General features: G+C 52.3%; 1 protein-coding gene across 4 annotated transcripts in view; it reads left to right on the forward strand.

Annotated features, from left to right (window-relative positions):
* MAT1A (methionine adenosyltransferase 1A) overlaps window positions 1–5169 on the forward strand; it is an 80861-nt gene extending 75692 nt beyond the window's left edge. For all 4 annotated transcript variants that reach the window (XM_030862748.2, XM_070043823.1, XM_060285972.2 and 1 more), the window contains 4 exons: window positions 391–609; window positions 1759–1941; window positions 2277–2410; window positions 3080–5169. In XM_030862748.2, coding sequence (XP_030718608.1) covers window positions 391–609; window positions 1759–1941; window positions 2277–2410; window positions 3080–3182 — 639 coding nt within the window. In that variant the 3' untranslated portion in view covers window positions 3183–5169. The remainder of the gene's footprint in view (window positions 1–390; window positions 610–1758; window positions 1942–2276; window positions 2411–3079) is intronic.
* Window positions 5170–21898: the final 16729 nt, after the last annotated feature.

Below are 21898 nucleotides of genomic sequence, written 5' to 3' on the forward strand. Positions count from 1 at the left end.
CCGGGGTGTCTTGGGCCTGGGCCACGGAGGGTCAAGACAGGGCTTTGACAGAGGGACATTTTCTGGCACCCAGAGCCCTCTGAGGTAGGAGGAGTGGAGTCTAGCGGATCACAGAGCGGAAACTCTGTGACACCCGAGTCTCCAAGTGGCATTGATTGTGGTCACAGGTGGGAATAGCTTGTGCCTCGTGCCCAGCCGTCTCACAGCGCCAGGCAGTTATCCAGTTTAAGAATGTGTCAGATGAACTTGCCTGAAGGCCCTTGGGGGACAGGGGGTCCCTCTGGCTCCTGGGAGCCCTGCCTGCCTCCTGGGCACCTGCGCCTGGCAGCAGTGTGTCCTCAGCTCAGGGCAGGGCCTCACGACGTTTCCTCCCTCCCTGCCGCCCGCCAGGTGACAGTGCAGTACACGCAGGAGCGCGGCGCGGTCATCCCCGTGCGCATCCACACCATCGTCATCTCCGTGCAGCACAACGAAGACGTCACGCTGGAGGACATGCGCAGGGCGCTGAAGGAGCAGGTGATCAGGGCCGTGGTGCCGGCCCAGTACCTGGACAAGGACACCATCTACCACCTGCAGCCCAGCGGGCGGTTTGTCATTGGAGGCCCCCAGGTGCGTCCCCGGCTCTGCGTGAGGCCCTGCCGTTGCTCACCTCCCTGAGGGCAAAGGCCACGGGAGGGTGCTGGCTTTGTGTGGCTCGGCCAGGTGGGTCTGGCCCTGGACGAAACGTGAAGTCAGCTTGTTCTGTGAAGCCTGCTGTGCGCCCTTGAGTACAGGAGGAATGGGGACATGTCCCCAGGAGGCTCCCCCTCAGTGCTGCCTGGCCCTCCCGCTCGAGACGTCTCACACGTGTCCAGCTGCCGCCTGACCCTGCCCGGGGCTAACTCACCATCATGGGCGCTGAGCTTGCCCGGGTGGCGCTTCCTGGGTCTCGGCCACGCGTGACCTGCAGCTCTTGTGGGTACCAAGGTGGGGCTGTGTTTTAGATGGGGACGTGGGGGGGGGCCCTTTCTCCCGTGCAGCCGGCGTGAGCAGTCGGAGAGTGCCCTAGACCCTCCGAGAGGCTGCTGACCACCGCCGGGGCACCTCCCTGTGGACGTGTTGCCGCAAAGCGGAGTCCCTGGGTTGGGTGCTCTAGCCAAAGTAGCGCAGAAACCCAGGGTGAAAGGAAGGCACAGCTCACTGTGTTTTCCTGCAGGACTTCTCAGGGTCTCGGCATGCTGCTGTGAACTGTGGATCTCTAAGCGGGGCAGGGGGGGATGGTATAGTACGCAGACTTCCCCCACATCATTTAACAGAGAAACATAGAGACCCCCCCCCGCCCCCAAACGTCTTTGCTGACAGAGATGCACAGAGCAGACACTTGAGGAAACGGGCAACTTAACGTTTGCCGGGTGGCACCAGCCGGGGCACAGCCCGGGGTGTATTTGCCACAGCGCGGTTTCCTCCTGCACTTGGATTTCTCCGTTATGATTGACTCCTACAAACAAAGGCTTTACGAGCGGGCTGTGACCCCAGCTGGCCCACCTTTTGCCCTTTCTGACGAGGCTCTGACAGGTGACCTGACTTCTGTGACTAGTCAGTGATTGAACTGGGATTAGAGCCCAGGGTTTCTGGCTGACTCCAGCCAAGGGGTCTTTGGAACGTGTGCCCCCAGAAGCTTCGGGGACCACCTCCAAGTTGTGGTCCAGCGGCCACTGCAGTGCTTTGGCTGCCCCCTCCTCCCACATCCTCCCTCTGTGTCTTCCTTTCCCTCCACAGGGGGATGCAGGCGTCACTGGCCGTAAGATCATTGTGGACACCTATGGCGGCTGGGGGGCGCACGGCGGGGGCGCCTTCTCCGGGAAGGACTACACCAAGGTGGACCGCTCGGCTGCGTACGCTGCCCGCTGGGTGGCCAAGTCCCTGGTGAAGGCGGGGCTCTGCCGGAGAGTGCTTGTGCAGGTGGGTCGGAGCCCCCCGGCTCGGACCCCCAGGTCTACCCTGAGTAAGGGCACCCTGGCCTAGGGGAAGGCCCACACTTTGCCGGAGGATGCGACTCTGTGTGTGTCATGTTGGGCTCTGTGGCCGGTGCCCTGCAAACCTGGGAGCGGGAAAACAAGTCTTCAGGCAGCGGGGCACGTACAGAAACTGCCCACCGTGAAGATGGCAGGGATTTCTAGGCAGATGGGGGGCTGGGGGAACGTGTTGGGCAGGGCGTGTGTGGTTTCAGCATCCCCTCCCTGAGGATGTCAGGGTCTCTGCAAGGGGCCCGTCCTTGACCCTGGACTCTTCTCAAGGTGTCCTATGCCATTGGTGTGGCCGAGCCACTGTCCATTTCCATCTTCACCTACGGAACGTCCCAGAAGACAGAGAGAGAGCTGCTGGATGTGGTCAACAAGAACTTCGACCTTCGGCCTGGCGTCATCGTCAGGTAAAAGGACCGCCCCCTCTGTTGGGCAGGACCCTCTTCCCTCACCCGGTGCTCAGCTCACTGGAAAGGGAAGCAGAAGGGAGGATGTTCAGCCTCCCAGAAGCAGGAGGGGCTTCCGGCTCTTGGTCCAGCACAGTGCAAACCCCAAATGCAGGATGTCTGGTTTTCAGGTTGAAGGCGGCTGGGTCGGGTCCCTGCTGGCCCAGCAGACCCTGACCCCAGGGGGGCCACCTTTGAGCAGGTGGGGGATCTTAGGAAAATAATCCCAAGGCCCGTTGGCTGGGAATTTAGTCGGCAAGTCCAGCCCCACCTGCTCTCGTTTCTGATGCCACCCCTGCTGCCTGGAGCTTGGCGGTGTTGATGTCGGTCTGGGCCAAGTGAGTGGAGTGGAGAGTAGGCCAGAGTTCACATCCCTGGTTCCTGCTGCATTTGTGTGATCAGTCAGGCTGTCCCTGAACTCAGCCTGTTTCCTAAGCACCAGTGGCAGTCACCTCGTAAGACGTGGCATCGCGGAGACAGAACACTTAGAGGGAGTTAGTTGTTCTCGGGTGGGTAACACCACCCCCACAGACTGTCGTCGTCTCTTAATTGCTCCTGTGCCCAAATTCAGAGGAAGAAACTCTGCTCCTTTTCCATTAGAAATGACCTTTTTTTCTGCTGAACACACAGGGACTTGGATTTGAAGAAGCCCATCTACCAGAAGACGGCGTGCTATGGCCATTTCGGAAGAAGCGAGTTCCCCTGGGAAGTTCCGAAAAAGCTTGTGTTTTAGTGCTGGTGGGACCAGGCCTGGCCGCACCGTGGAGGCATCTGGGTGGAACAGAGCCATGTTCCTCTTTTCTAGGACCCCAACTCTCAGATCTCCCGGACCCCGGGCTGGGCCTTGCCCACCCACTGCCGCCTCCCTGGCAAAGCCAGGCCCCTCTGATTTAGCAGGAGGAGGGGGCCTCCTGGTGCCGGGCTCAGATCTCCTCGTGAGGACAGTCACGAGGTTCCCCTGCCTCTCCCGCAGGCCAGGACGATGTGAATTTAGTGGAAATCCCACCCGTGTCGGCAGGAAATCCCCTCGCTCACCTTCCGCCACGGCCTGGACGCTGACCAGCCCCTGCCTCCCTGGCGTGTGCCGAGGGCAGCACACGGCACAGATCTCAGGGCTCCGTGTGGGCCTGGGTGTGCCGGGGCTGCCCCTCACGTCTGCGGCCGTGCGGTCAGCGTCCTGAGCCCAGGCCTTCCAGAGGCCCTCCCAGGCTGGGCTTGTGGCAGGGGTGAGAGCGTCTAGTGTGTAAGGGACCGAGCTACTCACTGATCTCATTTCTTCTTCACTGCAACACAGTGAGGTGACCCCCTGTGTTACCTGCATGTATAGATGGGGAAGCCGAAGTAGCTTTCACAAGGCTAGATGTGAGAGCGGGAGCCCATACACCGTGTCTCCCCCCGCCAGCGCCCCCATCTCATGCCAGAGACAGCTCTGAGCGATGACCAAGTGCATTGAGATGAGGCTGTGACCTCTGTCCTGAAGACTTGAGGTCTCTGGGAATTAGGGGGTTAAGCCCTTGGTGAGCCCTGGGCCATGATCTGCAGAGTCAGGACAGACCCAGAGGGGTGTTTCCTTTGCCTCTTTCATTTCAGAAGACAGTTCGGGGTGCGCTGGCTATCCTGGCCCACAGGGCTGGGCTGGAGTTGGGAATTAAGAGGCAGCGGTATAATCCCAGCCCTGACCACTCAGGGACATGCAGGGCTGGGCCTGTGGACCCCTGGGGAAAGGGTCCAAGGCCAGTCCTGTCCCATCGGGCTTCCTAGAGCAGGAGCCGTGTTCCTCCTGCTTGGCCCTTAAACAGGGGGTGGAACCCTGTGTCCTCCACGGCTCGCTCTCTCTCTGGCCCCTCTGTAACCCCTGCAGTCTGACTGCTGTTAGGATCAGTGGGTGAGCCCCTCAGACCCCACTTCCAGAGAGGACAGCCCTAAGGCCTGAATATCAAATGTTAAATGGTGACTCAAAGTGGCAGGGCTTGACTCCTAATGGGAGATAAGTCAGGATGTCAAGAGGCGGTTTCTGCCTTTACCAGGCAGCCTCTGGGGGCAGCTCTACCCCTGAGGTCCTGGGTGCTCCTTTGTGCACCAGGGTCTTGGAAGCTGCACATTCCCCAGCCTTTCCATCTGTGGCTGGTACCCACTCCCCCATCCCCCTTCCTCAGCCTGGGCCTCTGACAGCTGCACCTCTACGTTCTCCCCAGCTCCCCAGACCACAGGCTCAGGTAGGGGCCTCCATGGGCTTCTGGAGAACGCTGGGGACTGGCCTTCTTTCTGGGGCACACGGTGCTGGATCTGGCTGGGAGACACAGCCCAGGAAGCCTCATCTGGGTGGCAGGCGGCCAGCAGCTGGGCTCTAGGCCTGAAGCACGAAGACCCTCGGCTTTCTCTTCCCCTCAGGGAAAAGGCAGCTTGTTCAGGGCAGAGAAAGAAGCCCAGATCTCCATAAAAGCCTAGAGCTGGTGTGTGTGATACGGAAGCTCAGGTCTCTCAGGGCTCCAGCTCACCCAGGAGGTCTTGAGTTCCTTTCGGGAGAGGGAGGCTCAGCCTTGCAGGTGGCTGAGTTCCTCTAACTTGGGCCATATTCGAAGTGAAAATTCAGAATTTTATACTTTCCCCACCCGCTGGAGAAACAAGGTTTTTTTGGGTCAACACTGTTTATATGAAACTAGAGTCTATTTGTTAATAGTTCCTGCTAAACCGGTGAATAAAAACACAAGGAGCAACTACTCTATGCTTAGTTTTTGTCTGCAACCCCCTAGAAACCTCCCCTCCAAGTAACATTACCTGATCCCCGTCCCGCAGCGAAGCAGGTGTCCTGCCTTCAGGGTTTGCCAGCCAGGGTCCCTCCGATCCCGTGCGTGCGGGGTCCAGCCAGCACAGGTTAAGGCGTCTCGTGCCACCTCCTGCGGCATCACTGCATCATCGTATTCATTCTGCAGCACGCCGCCCAGAGGTAGGCATTCCTAGCAAACCCACGTCACACGTGGAGACCCTGAGGCCCGAAGTGGGATGGGAGTGTGGCCGAGGGCACCAGGCTGGCAGGTGGCTTCAGAGTGTGCCCCCTCCATCATCTGGCATTTGTGCCCCTTGTTCTCACCTGGTTCCTTCTGCTGCCCCTCCCTGCGTGTTGTCTGCAGTAAGCCTGGCACGAGGCGGGCGCTCGTGCAGTATTTGTCAGCCGGTTCAGTGACTGAAGTGAGGTGAGTGAATGAAGGGGGTTGGTTGGCAGAGAGACGAGCCAGGCCTTCAGTGGGTGCACGTTTCCCTTCACACGTCTCGTGAGGAGAGTTAACAGACCATCGTTTGGATGAGAGATTGTCCCCGCAGGAGCCCCCGGAGAGGTCGTCCTGGGGCATGGTCAGAGCAGGCGGTGGGGAGGGGGTCAGCTCTGGGGAAACGTCCGGAGGAGGGGGAGACTGCGGAAAGAGGTTTCTGGTGACACCCCGGCGCAAGACAGGCTGACCAGGGCGCCAGGAAGGACAGACCTGGGAGTGCGGCAGAGAGAGGAGACCTGTGCTCTAGAGGCTATTGCCTGGGCTGTGCAATGACTACATTTCCTAGAAAATAATACACATGAGAACACATAAGTAAAAAGATGCACGTGAGCCGTGTTAGGATATGTGCCCGGGAGGGAAGGTGGTAGAAGAACGGCTCTGTAGGATCAAAGGCCGAATAATTAGTGAGAGCATGGAGGGGAAGCCCTTTCTGGGCCATGAAGTTCCCAAGTGTCAAGGTGTCAGGGAAATGAAATAGCAAAGGAGACAGGAAGGGAGCCGCGGGGGGGGGGGGGGGGGGGGGAGATGAGGGAGGGGAAGCCAGGAGAGTTGTGGGAGTGGGGAGCGTCCTTCGGAGCTAAGCGAAGATGAGTGCGGGTCGCCCACGTGGAATGACACCAGCGGCTTACGTGACATGAGGCCTCCGAGTGCCCAGGGACTTCAGCCACATGGAGGTTGTCGGTGATCTGGGGAAAGGAGACTCCTTAAAATAATGTGGCCGTGTTTCGCACCCCAGTTGTAATCCTTGAGTACCTCTAATACACCAGGTATTAGCTGTCAGTGTCCCATGTGCCTGCCCACTACCCATCTGTCTGCCCTCATTCTGGGCTCTCCCACCACCCCACTCCAGACTCCCTGGCTTCTCTGGCTTCACCAAACAGGCCCCACTCACTCCTGCCCCAGGACCTTTGCAAATGCCGTTCTTTCTGTGATACACTTCTTCTGTCTTTGGATGGATGCTCTGTCTCATCCTGTAGGTTTCAGATGAAATTTCTGTGTTTCTGAAAAACCCCTTCCTTGGTCACCTCCCCTTTCTACTCCCATGTTTTGTTTCTTGTTCAGTGTGTATAATGTGTAAATATGTGATTTCCTCGTTTAACCTTGGGGCCCAAACCCCTCGTGTCTCCTTCTCTACCCACCCACCCTCTCGTCTCTTCACAGGTGGTTCCTCCGAACCCTTCCAGTCTCCGTTTACTAATCACCCTCCAGAAAGACTCTCCCAAACATCCTCCATAAATGATGGCCATCTTACTCTGGTCCTGAGCCATCAAAAGCTGTAACTCCTTGTGGGCGGCAGTGCTTGCTTGTTCGTGCCTGTCGCATCCATGGGACTCAGAATTCTTTTATTTATTTATTTATTCATTCATTCATTCATTTATGGCTGCATTGGGTCTTTGTTGCTGTGTGCGGGCTTTCTCTAGTTCCGGTGAGCAGGGGCTATTCGTTGTGGGGCGCGGCAGTGGCTTGTTGCAGAGCACAGGCTCTAGGCACATGGGCTTCAGGAGTTGTGGCTCGCAGGCTCTGGAGCGCAGGCTCAGTAGTTGTGGCGCACAGGTTTAGTTGCTCCGCAGCATGTGGGATCTTCCCAGACCAGGGCTTGAACCCGTGTCCCCTGCATCGGCAGGAGGATTCTTAGCCACTGCACCATCAGGGAGGCCCCAGACTCAGAATTCTTGAGGTCTTGCCTTGGCTGCTTTGTTTGCCATTTCATACCTGGCTCCAGTGCAGGGCCTGGCACAGAGAAGGTGCTCGATGTAGTCATATCAGAATGAATCCTAGGTGTGCCCATCTCTCCTGCTCCCTGAGCTCCCCTCATCAAAGAGGTTCTGCAGGCGCTGAGAATCCTGCTTGCCCTCCGGTGGGTTCTGTGCCAGGCTCAGGTGCCCAGAGATGTAGATGTAGATTACCATCCTTCATCAGGGTTGTGTGGGGGTTTTTGGGGGGTTGTTTTGTTTTTTTGTATGTGTGTGTGTGTGTTTTAGCACTTGTTAAGAAGTAGCACTGTAACCGTGAGTAGTTATACAGCAATCACTTGGCAGTTTAATGTTTCAACCCTGGAAGTGAACAGGGAATGAATGACACGATATGACAAAGCCCATTTCCCACAGAGGGTCCAGAGGGAGGTGACATCAGATGGGGAGGCACTTGGAGGCGGGTATCGAGGAAGGGGAGTTGGGAGTTTGGTCTGAGAGGTGGTGGTGGATGGAGGGGTGGGGGAATGAGAGGCGAATGGGAGAAACAGCAGTGGGTGGCTGGGGTGAAAGACTTGGAAATTGAAACTTCAGGAGAAATTTTGGCCTGGGACAAATTCCCCAGAGCAGATGTGACCCAGGCACAGTGTAAGAAGCAGTGACACAATAGCCAAGATATGGAAGCAGCCGAAGTGTCCACCAATGGAAGAATAAATAGAGAAGATGTGTCGTAGATGTACGGTGGAATATCACTCATGAGCAAGGAGGAAATCCTTCCGTTTGCAACAACATGGATGAACCTGGAGGGCATTGTGCTGAGTGAGGTAAGTCGGGGAAAGACACACACCGTATGACGTCACTTACGTGAGGGATCTACAAAAGCCAAACTCACAGAAACGAGTAGAATGGTGGTTACCAGGGGCTCAAGGGGATGGGAGGGTGAGTGGATGGGAGAGTGGGGAAATGTTGGTTAAAGGGTACACACTTCCAGTTTAAAGATAAGTTCTGGGGATCTAATGTATAGCATGGTGATTATAACTAATAGCACTGTATTATATACTTAAAAAGATCTAAGAGAGTAGATCTTAAATGTTCCCACCACAAAACAGAAATGGTAACTATGTGACATGTTGGAGGTGTGCGCTAGTGCACTGGTGGTAATCATTGTGCAGTGTATCAAGTGTATCAAATCAGCACTTTGCACACCTTAAACTTATACAATGTTATACGTCAATTATATCTCAATAAGTCTGTGGGGAAAAAAAATTGAGACAGACACCTGGTTCCTGGGCTCTGAGGTCTACTGCCTTGGCATCTTCATGAAAGAGGTTTTGGAGAAATAAGGAAGAGGGGCTGTGTTCTGAGTTCAGTTCGTATCAGCCCTAGATGCAAAAAAATGTGGGTAGGAAAATAATTCATTGGAAGAGGAAACCAACCAGGGGGAACAGGGGAGTTTACAACCCCCAAAATCTGTGTCAAAGGTGGCATTAGACGTCCCCTTACAATATGGGAGGTTACAGCAGACCCATTTGATGTGACTGTCACAGGACAGTGTGAGACTCAAAAGGCATAAGGGAAATAATTCGCTAAATCTGATGTCATAAAAGAAATTCTTGTGCATTAGGTGAAAAAACCCACAACGATAAAACATAACTGACAAATGGAAAATATTTACAATGTCAAATTTAATGAACCACAGATCAATAAGAAAGCAGCCCAAACCCCAGAAGTAAATGGACAAAGTATAAGGACAGGAATAAACATGTAATTAAAGAAATGGAAGAAACCACAAGAAATGAAAGTTGCTCGAAGGCGCACATTTCAAGGAATAACTTTTAAAAAATGCAATATTGTATTTTGGCGAACAAATGGCTGGGGGGGAAATGTTCTTAAAATCCAGGGCTGGCAAAGATGTAAGGAAATGTGCATTTCCAAATACGGTCGGTGTGACTTGTTACAAACTTTCTGGAGGGTACTTCGTTCTTTTTTCTTGAAATTTAAATGCCATGTTTGTCAGGTTTGAGCCTTGGGTCAGAGGTGCCGTCAAGATAGGGAGGGAGAGCTTTGCTCCCAGACCTGTGGGTCAGGTGGCCACACCCTGTCCTGAGGACGGCAGGAGGGCAAGGTCGGTTTGGGCTGACCGGATCAGGGTGGTCGGGGGGAGGGGGGACTCTCAGGAAGCCCACGTCTGCTCTTGGCCTCCTAAGAGCAGGACTCCCCCCCTTGCTGCCAAGGCTGAGGGGGCTACCTCTAGGGGGTTTTGTGGAGCCCCCAAAAGATGGCCCTGGGACACGGGGGCTGGGAGGAGCCCTCGTCCTGCACAAGCCAAGGCTGCAGCTGCTGAGGCGACCATGGCAGCCTAAGAGGACCATTCAGATCCCCAGGTTACAGAGGACGAAACTGAGGCTCAGGCGGGTGAGGCCACTTCTGAGGATCCCCACTCAGTAAAGGGCAGACCCCGTCCCCGGGCAGGATGGGAACCACGGTGTGGCGGTATGATTCCCCTTCCCTTCGTTGGGAGAAGTGGCTGGATCGTGTCCTCACCCAGCACTGGGCCTCGTCCTGCTGCTCTGGAGGGGTGTGAGGACCCTCGGAGCTGTGCATGTTCTCCAGCAGGAGGGGCAGCCCCTAGTGGAGGAGTAGGAGACCGCTTCCCCTCAGTCCTGGACCCACCCCTCACCTCCAGGGGCCCTGACCCCAACCACTGTGCTCACCTCCCTCCTCCCGACAGGAGGTTGGATGGCTTGTTCTAGTCTCAACTCTGGGCTGAGGGATCCCGTAAGAGTCCCAGGGGGAGCACCTGGCCAGGCTGACCCTGCCCCCTCCCCATCACCTCCTCCAGGGCTGCTCCAACCTCCCAAGAGGCACTGTGGGACCATCCATCTCCCCGCACAGAACTCTGAAAGGCAGCTCTGAACATTCTCCCTTTAAAAAAAAAGAAAAAAAGAGAAAGAAGGAAGGAAGACGAAAAAAAGGATGGAAGGGAAGAAAGGAAAGAAAAGGAATATCACCTAGTAATTAGCTCTGATTTTGGCATCAAAGCATCCCGAGGTTATGAGTTCTCAGATATTTCGTTTGTTTTGACCTCATTTCTATTTCTCTGCTTTCCTTGTGTTTCATTTTCCATTTCTAACTTTCTGAGCTGCATGTAGGCTCAGCTGCTTCTAGATCCAAAATTTACCCCAGAGGCAGTTCTAAAATTTCCACATGGTTGTTTTTGCTTGAATTTTTTCACTTGTTCCTAGTTTCACTGACAGGCAATTACAGAAAATAATCTCTGTTATTTGTACTTTTCAAAAATTTTTGAGGTTTTTGTTGTATAACAGTCCAAAATGGTGACTTCTAATGTTATGTGGTCACCTGATGTTATTAGCATATAGATTTGCATTTATTTTCATTTGTTGAATATTTAAATTTATATAACACGTATTTCTATTTTAAATTATGTAATTTGTAATTCAGATACTCCTGTGGACAGTAATTTTAAGCTTTCCTTAGGGAAAGCCACAGGCAAGAGAGAACAAAAATGTGTGAATACTCAGGAATGGCAAACGGTGGTTTCCTCCCTCCCTCCCTCCCTCCCTCCTGCCGTCCAAGACTTGCATGGATCATGGAGCACTGTGCCGCGGGCCCTGGGGACATGGGCCGGGGAACCCAGGGGTTACATGTGGGAACGTGCTCACAGCATGAGCAGTGAGAGGAAGGGCTCACCAGACAGAGGGGACAGTGCGGGCAGAGGATGGGAGATGGGTCCTCGGAGACCACAGAAGCAAGGCTTCAGCAGAAGGCAGGAGGGTTGAGAGTGTGTGCCTTTATTGTTGCTGTCCTTCCCTGCCCCCCTGTAGTGCTGGTCTGCCCTGGTTACCAGGCACAGGTGTGTCCCCTGGTCTCCTCCCTGTTGTGGCCCAGCAGACCATTGAGGGTGGGGGCCCTTCATCAGCCTGGGGAACTAGGGAGGACTTAGCCTCCCATGAAGCTGTTATAGCGGCAAACCTAGGAGATGCTGCAGAGTTTCATGGCAGGAGAACCTTCCGTATGATATGAGGCCAAGTCTAACTCTCCCTGGGTCTCAGTGGGAGATGCTGGAGGGTGCTGTGGTAGGTGTCCTGATAATAGTTCTCTTGTTTCTGATGGACTCGTTCAACCAGTGGCAGACATTCTTTACAGGGAGCTGAGAAGCATGCCAGTAGCAGTTCAGCACTAATTCTAGGAAGATGTAAAGCCCTCATCAAGTTTTGTCCTGGAATAGAAGACCAAAGCCTAGAAATGTCAGATGTCCTGGACGTGTCCAAAATGGATCTGGAGCTACAAAGAATGATTCAGAGATCTTGGAACATCCCAGTGCAGGGGGCCCGGATTCGATCCCTGGTCAGGGAACTAAATCCCACATGCCACAACTAAAGATCCCGCCTGCCACAGCTAAGACCCAGCACAGCCAAACAAATAATTAATTAATTAATATTTTTTAAAAAAACACACAAAGCTCTTGGAACAAAGCTGGAAAGATCCGTTTCTTCTTCTCAAAACAGGATTCTGTCCCTTGAACTGAAAACTCATGTTCATTGAAGGCTGAAAGAAACAACATCACCTCCAGACAGGAGGTGCAGGCCCAAGACAAAGAATATCGGAAAGAGCGATTACACCAGAGTTTCCAGCAGGGAGATCAGGATGGCGGAGTAGGAGGACACCGAGCTCACCTCCCCCCACGAACGCATCTGTAATACATGTGGAGCAGCTCTCACTGAAAACTAACAGGACTTGCAGAAAGCCTCTTCCCCAGTCAAGGCTGTAAAGAAAGGTCCACATGGAGTTGGGCAGAAGGGAGGAGGGATCAGGTCAGGAGCTGTGCCCCTAGCAGGGGACACAGAAGAGGAGGAGGACTGCATGGGCTTGGAGATCCTCCCTGGGGAGTGAGGGGTTTGAGCGACACATTGGACGCCCCAGCTCTGGGGTCTGATGCGGGGAAGACGAGTACCCTTAGCTGGTTTGAAAAGCCGTGGGACTTAGTGGAGGGCTGTAAGAGACCTAGACACCACCCTTGAAGAGCGCACACATACTCGTGCTTAGTCCTGGGAACAAGGCAGAGGAAGCAGATGGAAACCTCCCCCGGGCTGTGGCCAGTTTCATGCGTACCCCAGCCCACAGCGGGAGCCTGCCCAGCCACTCTTGGCTCTGGTGCAGCTGTCCCCCAGGGCAAAGGCTGCCATTGCTAAGGAGAGAGCACACTTGGTGGGGGGATGAAGATGGCTTGAACCTGGCCCTGCCTCCAATAGGGTGAGGGCTCCTGTAGGTGGCGAGCGTGCAGAGACAGCAGGTCAGCAACGACCGGGGCTCTGACGGGCTTGCTGGAACTGTCCCAGAGCGTACTGCAGCCCACAGCAGGCACCTTCTCCAGCCTGTCTTGCTCCAGTGCTGGAACCAGCTTGGACCTCACCCTCAGGGCTTCTGCGCCAGCACCTGGGACCCTGACCATGCCCCCAATAGGGACTGATGGCCACTGAGCAGAGGAGATACCCCTGCTCACAGCTGGCTCCAGCTCTAGCCCCTCCATCTCCAGCCCTACCCCCCACCGAGGCGGTAGCTGCCAGCACACCCTGAGGGAAGATGTGACCCATGCTCACTTCCACCAGAGCCACTGGGCACACGCAAACTGCTTAGGAGCACTCTCACACAAGGACACACCTTCAAGATGGGGGTAGGTTACTAACTTTCACCTAATTTTATAGAGATGTTTAAACAGAATGAGAAGACAGAGGAATTTGTTTCAAACAAAATAACAAGAAAAAAAGTGCTGGAGAAACAGAGAGATTTACCAGATAAAGAGTTAAAAGCATTAGTAATAAGAATGCTAACTAAACTAGGGAAAAGAATAGATGAACACAGTGAGAATTTTAACAGAAAATATAAAAAAGAACCAGTCAGAGAAGAATACAATAACTGAAATGAAAAACAGAAGGAATTACCAGCAAACTAGGTGATACAGCAGACTAGGCGATACAGAAGAATGCATAAACAATCTGGAAGATAGAATAATGGAAGTCAACCAATAAGAACAAGAAAAAGAAATTTTCTAAAAAGGAGGATTGTTTAAGGGGACCTTAGGGACAACATCAAGTGTACTAACGTTCACATTATGGGAGTCCCAGAAGGAGAAGAGAGAGTGAAAGGGGTAGAAAATGTACTTGATGAAATTATGGCTGAAAATTTCCCAAAGCTGAAGAAGGAAACAGATTTCCAGGTACAGAAAGCACAGAGGGTCTCCAACAAGATGAACCCAAACAGACCCACACCAAGGTATATCAAGATAATTAAAATGGCGAAAGTTAAAGAGAATTTTAAGGGCAGCAAGAGAAAAAAAAAGATTCACATACAAGGGAACCCTCATCAGGCAATTTTTCTGCAGAAACTTCACAGACCAGAAGGGAGCTCTTACAACTCAATATAAAAAAACCCGAACAACCCAATAAAAAAAATGGACAAGACCTGAGTAGACATTTTTCCAAAGAACACATACAGGTGGCCGACATTCACATGAAAAGATGCTCAACATCACTAAGCATCAGGAGATGAAAATCACAACCACAATGAGATATCACCTTGAACCTGTCATAATGGCTGTGATCAAAAAGAGAATAAATAAGGAGTTCCTTGGTAGTCCAGTGGTTAGTCCAGTGGTTTCACTGCCATGGCCCGGGTTTAACCCCTGGTCCGGGAACTAAGATCTCGCAAGCTGCACAGCATGACTGAAAAAAAAAATCCACAGAGAGAGAGAATAAATAATAAATGTTGGTGAAGATGTGGAGAAAAGGGAACCCTAGTACATATACCATTTGTGGGAATGTACATTGGTATAGCCACTGTGGAAAACAGTATGGAGTTTCCTCAAAAAATTAAAAATAGAACTACCATATGATTCAGCAATCCCACTCCTGGGTACTTATCTGAAGAAAACAAAAACACTAATTCAAAAAGATATATGCATCCTAATATTCATAGCTGCATTATTTACAGCAGCTAAGATAAGGGGCAAACAAAGTGTCCATCAACAGAGGAATGGAAAAGAAGATTTGGGACGTATTTACAATGGAATATTATTCAGCCATTAAAAAGGATGGAATTTTGCCATTTACAACAACATGAATGGACCTGGAGAGTATTATGCTTAGTGAAATAAATCAAACAGAGAAAGACAAATACTGTATGTTGTCACTGATATTTGAAATCTAAAAAACAAAACTAATGAATATAACAAAAAGGAAACAGACTTACAGATACAGAGAATAAACTAGCGGTTTATTTATAGTAGAGAGAGGAGCGGGGAGGGGCAAGATAGGGGCAGGATTAAGAGGTAAAGCACTATCTTTAATATAAATTGGTGACAAGGGAATATTGTACAGCACAGGGAATACAGCCAATATTTTATAATAACTTTAAATGGAGTATAGTCTATAAAAATATTGAATCACTGTTGTATACCTGAAGATAACATAATGTTACAGATCAACTATAGTTTAATTAAAAAAAAAACAAACAGAGCTTCTAGACTTGGGTCACACATCTGATGATCCAGATGGAGCACTTATCAGGGAGCACATGCTACCCGAGCCCTGGGCCCTTGTTTTTCTCCCCCACTTTTTCCCTCCGTGGCTGCCAGGTGTTCCCTGCCCCTCCTCTTCCTCCACGCTGTCCAGTGAATCCACATGTGGAGTTCATGGTGGGAGGATGTTCTCTTCCACCCCTTCCTCCAGGAAGCCCAGGCGGGGCCCTGAGCTGGCTTCTCATCAAGGGGTCTTTGTCCTCCCTGTCGTCCTCCCTCAGGGGCTGGGTCTTCCCTGAACACGCTCATCCAGAACGTGCAAATGAGTTACCTCCTAGCTTCATGACCAAATCCCAAATCACCCCAAGGCCCACTATAATAGCTCACCTTTGTCCAAATGTAATTTTGAATTATCTATATTTGTTTTTAGTTTAAAGAACTCTTTGTACATAAGTTTTTTACTTTTTCTCAGATTGTATCTCAATAGAATTATAAACAAACTTCTGGATAGTATTTAGTAAGTAGTGGGTTTTTTTTTTTTTTTTTTTTTCTTTGCGGTACGCGGGCCTCTCGCTGTTGTGGCCTCTCCCGTCGCGGAGCACAGGCTCCGGACGCGCAGGCTCAGCGGCCATGGCTCACGGGCCTAGCCGCTCTGCGGCATGTGGGATCTTCCCGGACCGGGGCACGAACCTGCGTCCCCTGCATCGGCAGGCGGACTCTCAACCACTGCACCACCAGGGAAGCCCAGTAGTGGGTTTTTAAATGATTCTCTTCATATTTTAATTTCTAGAAAATATAACGGGTTAAATTTAAGTTGATGACACAATTCACTATTTCTTAAACAACTATTCTCTGGGAGGAGTTCAACCACCAGAGACATTGGAAATATCAGAACACCTTCTCTCTGCCGATGGCTTCTGTGTTGCTGGGTAATAAGAGAACAGTGGGGATGATGTCATGGTCTCTGTAGTTGATCAAAGAATGGCTGGGCTGTGCTGATTGTGTGGGGAGCAGGTGTGTGGAATGAGGGGCCCAGGGGGCTCCTGGTGTTCTGGGCCCAGTAGAGCTGCTGCCCTCTGGTTGTCAGGGCCCCTGGCCAGGGCTGGACTGAACTCAGTTACTCAGGGCTGCAGAAGGTGGGTACAGGCTGGGATTCTCAGCTCTGTTCCACCTCTCCAGGGCATCTGGGTCTTTTCAGCTAGAGCAAAGAGCCTGCTCCAGTGGCACCACCGGCTGTGCAGTGCACCTGCTGAGGGCCTTGGGGGCAGCCTGTACCAAGCTCTGGGCCAGCAGCCTTGGGGCCGAAGGCTGGGGTATAAGTTGCTGAGCTCAGTCTAGCTGAGCCAGGATCAAGCATGTCCAGGGGTGGACGTGGATTCTAGGCAAAGAGCAAGGCTGGAGCTTCTGGAGCTTCTGACGTGGATTCTAGGCAAAGAGCAAGGCTGGAGCTACAGTAAGCCGTCCTGGCACCTGAGGCTTGGATGAGGTCCACGTTGCCAGAGTGACAGTCCAGGAGGAGCCCATCCAGGGCCTGAGCCATGGCTATGGGCAAAGAATGCACTGTATCTTCAGGGAAGCCATGCCTAAGATGCTGTGGGATCAGACGGAAAGACATTTAAACCAGGCTCTAGAACCTGCAGGCTGGACCACTTCTAGTAAGTTATGGGAACCTCACTGAGACTCAGTTTCCTTCTCTGCTCTAAGCAGGTAAAGATGGGCCCTGTCTTCCAGTGAGCCTTGGAGGGATATGGTATATGTAAATGTACCTAGCAGGTGTTCAGGAATGGACACTGGTTTATATCAGCCTTCTCCGGGGCACAGCACTGAGTCAGCCTCTGTGGACAAACAAGGATGGGACGATTAGCAAGAAGAGCCCTGACAAAGGGAGGCCCACAAGGGTGAAGACTCTGTATCAGACTAGGTCAGGAGGAAGCAGGGAATAATCCTCATGGATGCAGCCAGGGGAGTCAGAGGATTAAGTCAGGGCCTATCACAGCACCTGATACAAAGTAGCCCCCCGTGAAGGTGGAATCAATGAACCTGGAGGGTGATGTGCGATGTTTGTCTGCACATCCTCGCCTTTGACTGCAGTTTTTCATTCAGCCACCAGAGGGCAGAGCTGACCCATACATTCCTCGTGGGATCGAGGCCAGGCTCCCTCTCCTGAGTTCTATTGGGGATGATAAGCCTCAGAACGCAGGGAGCACCGTTCCTCTCTGTAGGTACGGAAGCCATTCACAGCCCCTGAGAGGTCAGAACCCTTTTCTCATCATTCCCTCTCTCTGGAACAAAAAAGTCCAGTTGAGGCAAATGTTCCTGCGCCAGTCTGATCAGATTTCTCAGGACTTTGGTGTGCCTGTGCCCCCCTCTCATCCCAGGGAGTACCCCCTTCTTTCTCCTTTGTTAGGGGTGTACTGTTCTGGGGGTGGGGAAGGATTATGCACATGAGAGACTGACCCTCAGGTTCTTCAGGAAACCAGGGGGGATACAGATGCCAGCCAACATTTGTGTCTGCTCTCAAGTGGAACTTAGAAGGGAATGGGAATTCCTGATCAAGGACACTGAAGCCCCGGGCCCAGGCGCCATCCCCCACCCTGCAGCGAGCCAGGCCTCAGGGGCACAGCTGGGAAACGCGGGCTTCCTGAGTGAGGATTCTCCCCAGGGTCATGAGAGTCTGAGGCACAGGCAGCAGCATTTGTGGCACTGTGTCCTACCACTCCCTGGCCTTTTGTGACATGTACCAGCCTGGGTCTCCTTCCCCCCGTGGGCCCCTCTATTCCTCCCATGTGTCTCTCCCAATCTGGCTAACTCTCCTTGGTTCTCCGGGGTGGACCTCAAGCTGTGTGCAACCCTCTGCTGGTCTCTCAGTTCCCTCTGCATTCGCAGGGTGTGCTTGCGTCCTTGTGGGTCTCTGTGATGAGTCACCTGCTCCCTTCCCTGGTTCATGTTTATCCGAGACACTCATCCTCAGGTTACCCTTCCACACTTCACAGGCAGAGGCTCTTTCTCCTCCAGCTTCAATATCCCTGTTGCTCCTCGGACCAGGCTGGATGCTGGGTCAGGATCTCATGCAGATTCCGTGTTTGTCCTATGGATGTCTGCAGGGCTGTGTACAGACAAGCCACGGCAGTGGGCACAGCCCCAGGACAGTACCGCTGGGTTGCTGGGACAAGGCTTTGTGGTGGAAGCAGATGTGGCTGGTGGCCAGTGGCCCTGCAGTGGTCACCTGCCATAGTTGCACTCCTGAAGGCCCTGCCTCTCTGAATGTCCCTGCAGGCCTGGCTCCTGACCTGGGGCAGTGTGGGGTCCATGGCCCAGCATGTGCCCTCTGGTCTTGAGTTGGGGCACAGCCATGTAGCTTAGGAGAGTCCCAGCTCTGGCACATGGTGGGGCTGTGCTCGCTTTGCAGAGGGCTGAGTTCCTCTGGCTCGGGTCATATATGAAGCACAAATTCAGTTTTTTATATTTATACTCACAGTCATAATTTTTATATTAACACCATCTCCCAGTAAACCAAGATGTGTTTGGTTGAAGCTGTTTTAAATACATGTTGACTGGAAGCTGGAGTCTTATTTGTTCCTAGTCAGTTTCTCCCGGGTCAGTGAGTAACAACTCCAGCACCCACCCAACAGATCCTCTGCTACAAGGGGCCTGGAAAGCAGGAACCACACACCAGGGGTAGTTTCGGAAGAAGACCCTAGAGTTAGGAGTGATGCAGATGCCAGGGAAGCCCTGCCTGCCCCCGCAGAGGGCGGGCATTGGACGGGTGCCTGAGGAGCTGGTCCCTTCACCTCTACAGAGGTGGGACACTCCGGCAAGGATCAGATTTTCCCCACACCAGTCACCCTGCCAGGAGCTCTACCTGAACTGTCATCTTTCATCATCTCTTCAGCCCAACGAGGTGGAGCAGCCTGTGGTCTGGCTGCCCTTCAGGATGCCCTGAGGGAGCAGGGTGGGCGGTGCTGAGACCTCCTTCTCGGCCCCATTCTTGAGCTGAAAGCTCCAGAGAATGCCCTCTCTTCTTGAACATTCAGGTCTTTTAGAAAATGAAACCCAGACCATAGCCAGTCTTAGGCCCACAACTTGGCCTGAGGGGACATCGCTCTGACATCCCAGATCACTGGGACAAGCGTTGCAGGCCTAAATGCCGAGAGGCTTTGGTCCCTTCTGAAATGTTTTCAAAAGTCTAGAATGAATGTGTTGAGATATTGTTGCTGTAATCTGAGGTTAATTAAATATAGGAGGTCTCACAGAAGGGCACTGCACACGAGAGAGTAGAACACATCCAGGCTGTAGGACCAGGAAGAAGGAGCCTCTTTAGAGAGCTCTGTGGACACGCCCACAGCTGACGCCACGGTGTTCCGGGGCCTGGCTCCTGGGTGAGCCAGGAGGGGGCCGAGGCTGTCACGGGAGGGTCACGTGGGTGTCAGGATGTGGGCTCAGGTGTCCTCTGAGGACAGTGGAGGCACCGGATGAATGCAGTGAATGTGGGGGAGGAATGGGGAGATCCATGATGGGAAAAGTCCCTTCAGTTCCAGTGAAAACACGAGGCTGGGATCAGACCAGAAGCTGGTTGTTCCATGAAGCAGGGCGAAAAGAATCCCATGTTGTCCTGAGCCTGGAATTCCTCCCAGGGGAACAGCTGTGACTGCGTAGAGCACATGCTAATGTACCTGTTTGATTCTGAAGACCAGGGCCTCCTTGATCCCGTGATGCACTGGAGTTAAGCTAAAGTGTTGTCCATGAAGAAGCTTGCAGGCCATTGAGAGTTCTCTCCTGTCGCAGTGTAGGTGGCAGACGGTTTCTCTAGCTCCCTCCGGCTGGGATCCAGGCGCAGCCCATCTTGCACCTTTCCTGGGGAGAACCCCAGCCTGCTTGCTGCCAACCCCTCCCTGCCCCTGCTGTCTGCCTGTCCCGTCCTGTCCCACCGGCTGCTCTCAGCTTTGTCTCCACCAGGCAGCCTCATGTAAACAACCACCAGGGCCTGAGCCCTGGCTGGTGCCTCCTCTCTGGGCTTTGCACGTGTTTGCAAGGCATCTAGAGCCCACTGCCCCAGAGAAATGGACACTTAGGCTCTGTGAGAAGCCTGTGCACTTGGTCAACATCCCTGCTTTGATGGACACTCATCCCCAGGAAGCCTGGTCGGGAGCTGCAGCCACACCTGGTCCCTTCCTTTGCTCTGTCCTACTGGGTCTTACCTTGCCGTCCTCCCTCCCAATGTAGCCATGGAAACTCCTCAGGAGAGTCATTCTAGTCCAGGTGGAGGCAGGGATAAAGCAAATCCTGGGCTTTCTCACCCCCAGCTCCTGGATGTTCCCTGCCGCTTCAGGAGAGCTGGGGTTTGTTTTAAATACCAGCCCCATTTGTAACCCATACACTCCACACTTCAGCCCCTGCTCAAAAGCCACACAGAGGTCAGGAAGACTTTTCATCTGTATCTGAGCCAAAAATCAGCAACTTTGACAATGTGGGCCCAACAATGTGGGCCCAGACTAAACCCATAAGATGACAGCAAGCCAGAGGAGGTCTCTCCTGCCTCACCCAGAGCCTCTGCTTGACGGTACCTGCAGGTAGGTTTGCCAGATAAAATATAAGATGCCCAATGACACCTGAACTTCAGATCAACAATGAATAATTTTTTAGTATAAGTACGTCCCAAATGTTGCATACTTACAGTAAAAAATTCTTTGTTCCCTTGTGCCCTGTTGGTGGGATTATAAACTGGTAAATGGGTCTAGCCACTATGGGTAACAGTATGGAGGTCCCTCAAAAATTTAAAAACAGAACTACTATATGATCCAGCCGTCCCAGTTTTGGGTATATATCCAAAGGAAATGAAAACAGGTTTTCAAGGAGATATCTTCACTCCCAGGTTTATTGCAGCATTATTCACAAGGATGGAAACAACCTAAGTGTCCACTGATACATGAATGGATAAAGATGTGGTGTATACATACAACGGAATATTATTCACCCACGAAAAAAAGGAAATCCTGTCATTTGCAGCAACATGGATAGTCCTTGAGGACATTATGCTAAGTGAGATAAGTCAGACAGAGAAAGACAAATATTGTATGACATCCACCCTTTGTTGTGTGTGGCAGAAAAGGCAGTCAGAACACTCCAGACAAGAGAAGAATCATGCTCAGAGGAAGAGCGCCGTGGAAAGCACCCCTCAGTTCTGTGAACTTGGGGCACCCTCTTAGAAGCTGGAGAAGGAGAGTGGTGGGACACAGGATGAAGAAGGAGGTAAGGCCAGGTAAATAATTAATTAGTCATTTTATTAGAATTTTTATGACATACTTTAATATATTGGCATTAAGCCATGTGAGTGACTTAAGTTAAACAGGTGACTTAAAAGATTAAATAAAATACCCCATGATACTCTTTCATGTTTTTAAGTAAAAATAATATCTGAACCAGTGTTAATTTCTTGATTTTGATGGTTATATTGGAAAACATCTTCATATGGAATATAAACTAATATACTAGGGTGATGGAGTGTCATGTTTGCAACCTACTCTCATAGGTTCAGAAAAAAATTTGTAGTACACCTGCCTCTTTCTTGTAGGTTTGTTATTACTTCAAAATAAGAATTTCAAAGAACCCCAGAAAACCATGGCTCAGGAAGTTATATAACCTGACCTAGGCCACTGGGATAACAAGTGGCAGCTCCAAAGTGCAGCTCAGGTGTGTCTGACTCCTTAGTCCACACCCTTCCCCACCAGCCATGGCCCGGACCTCCAGGCTGCCTCCCCCCAGACCCTTTAAAATCTGCCCAAGAAGACCCCTGCTCCCATTCCTTCACCTGCAGAACCGCATTGCCTCCAAGCCGAGTTGTGGTCCTTAAGCTGGAGCTGCTCCCCAGTTGCCCCAACCCTGCGCTGGCCCTGCCTCCCCATCCTGTGCCTGACAGGGTCGCAGGGCACGTGACAGGCGGCAGCAGGGCAGC

The sequence above is a fragment of the Globicephala melas genome, chromosome 16 (assembly GCF_963455315.2).
Source record: "Globicephala melas chromosome 16, mGloMel1.2, whole genome shotgun sequence".
In the NCBI taxonomy this organism is placed as follows: Eukaryota; Metazoa; Chordata; class Mammalia; order Artiodactyla; family Delphinidae; genus Globicephala; species Globicephala melas.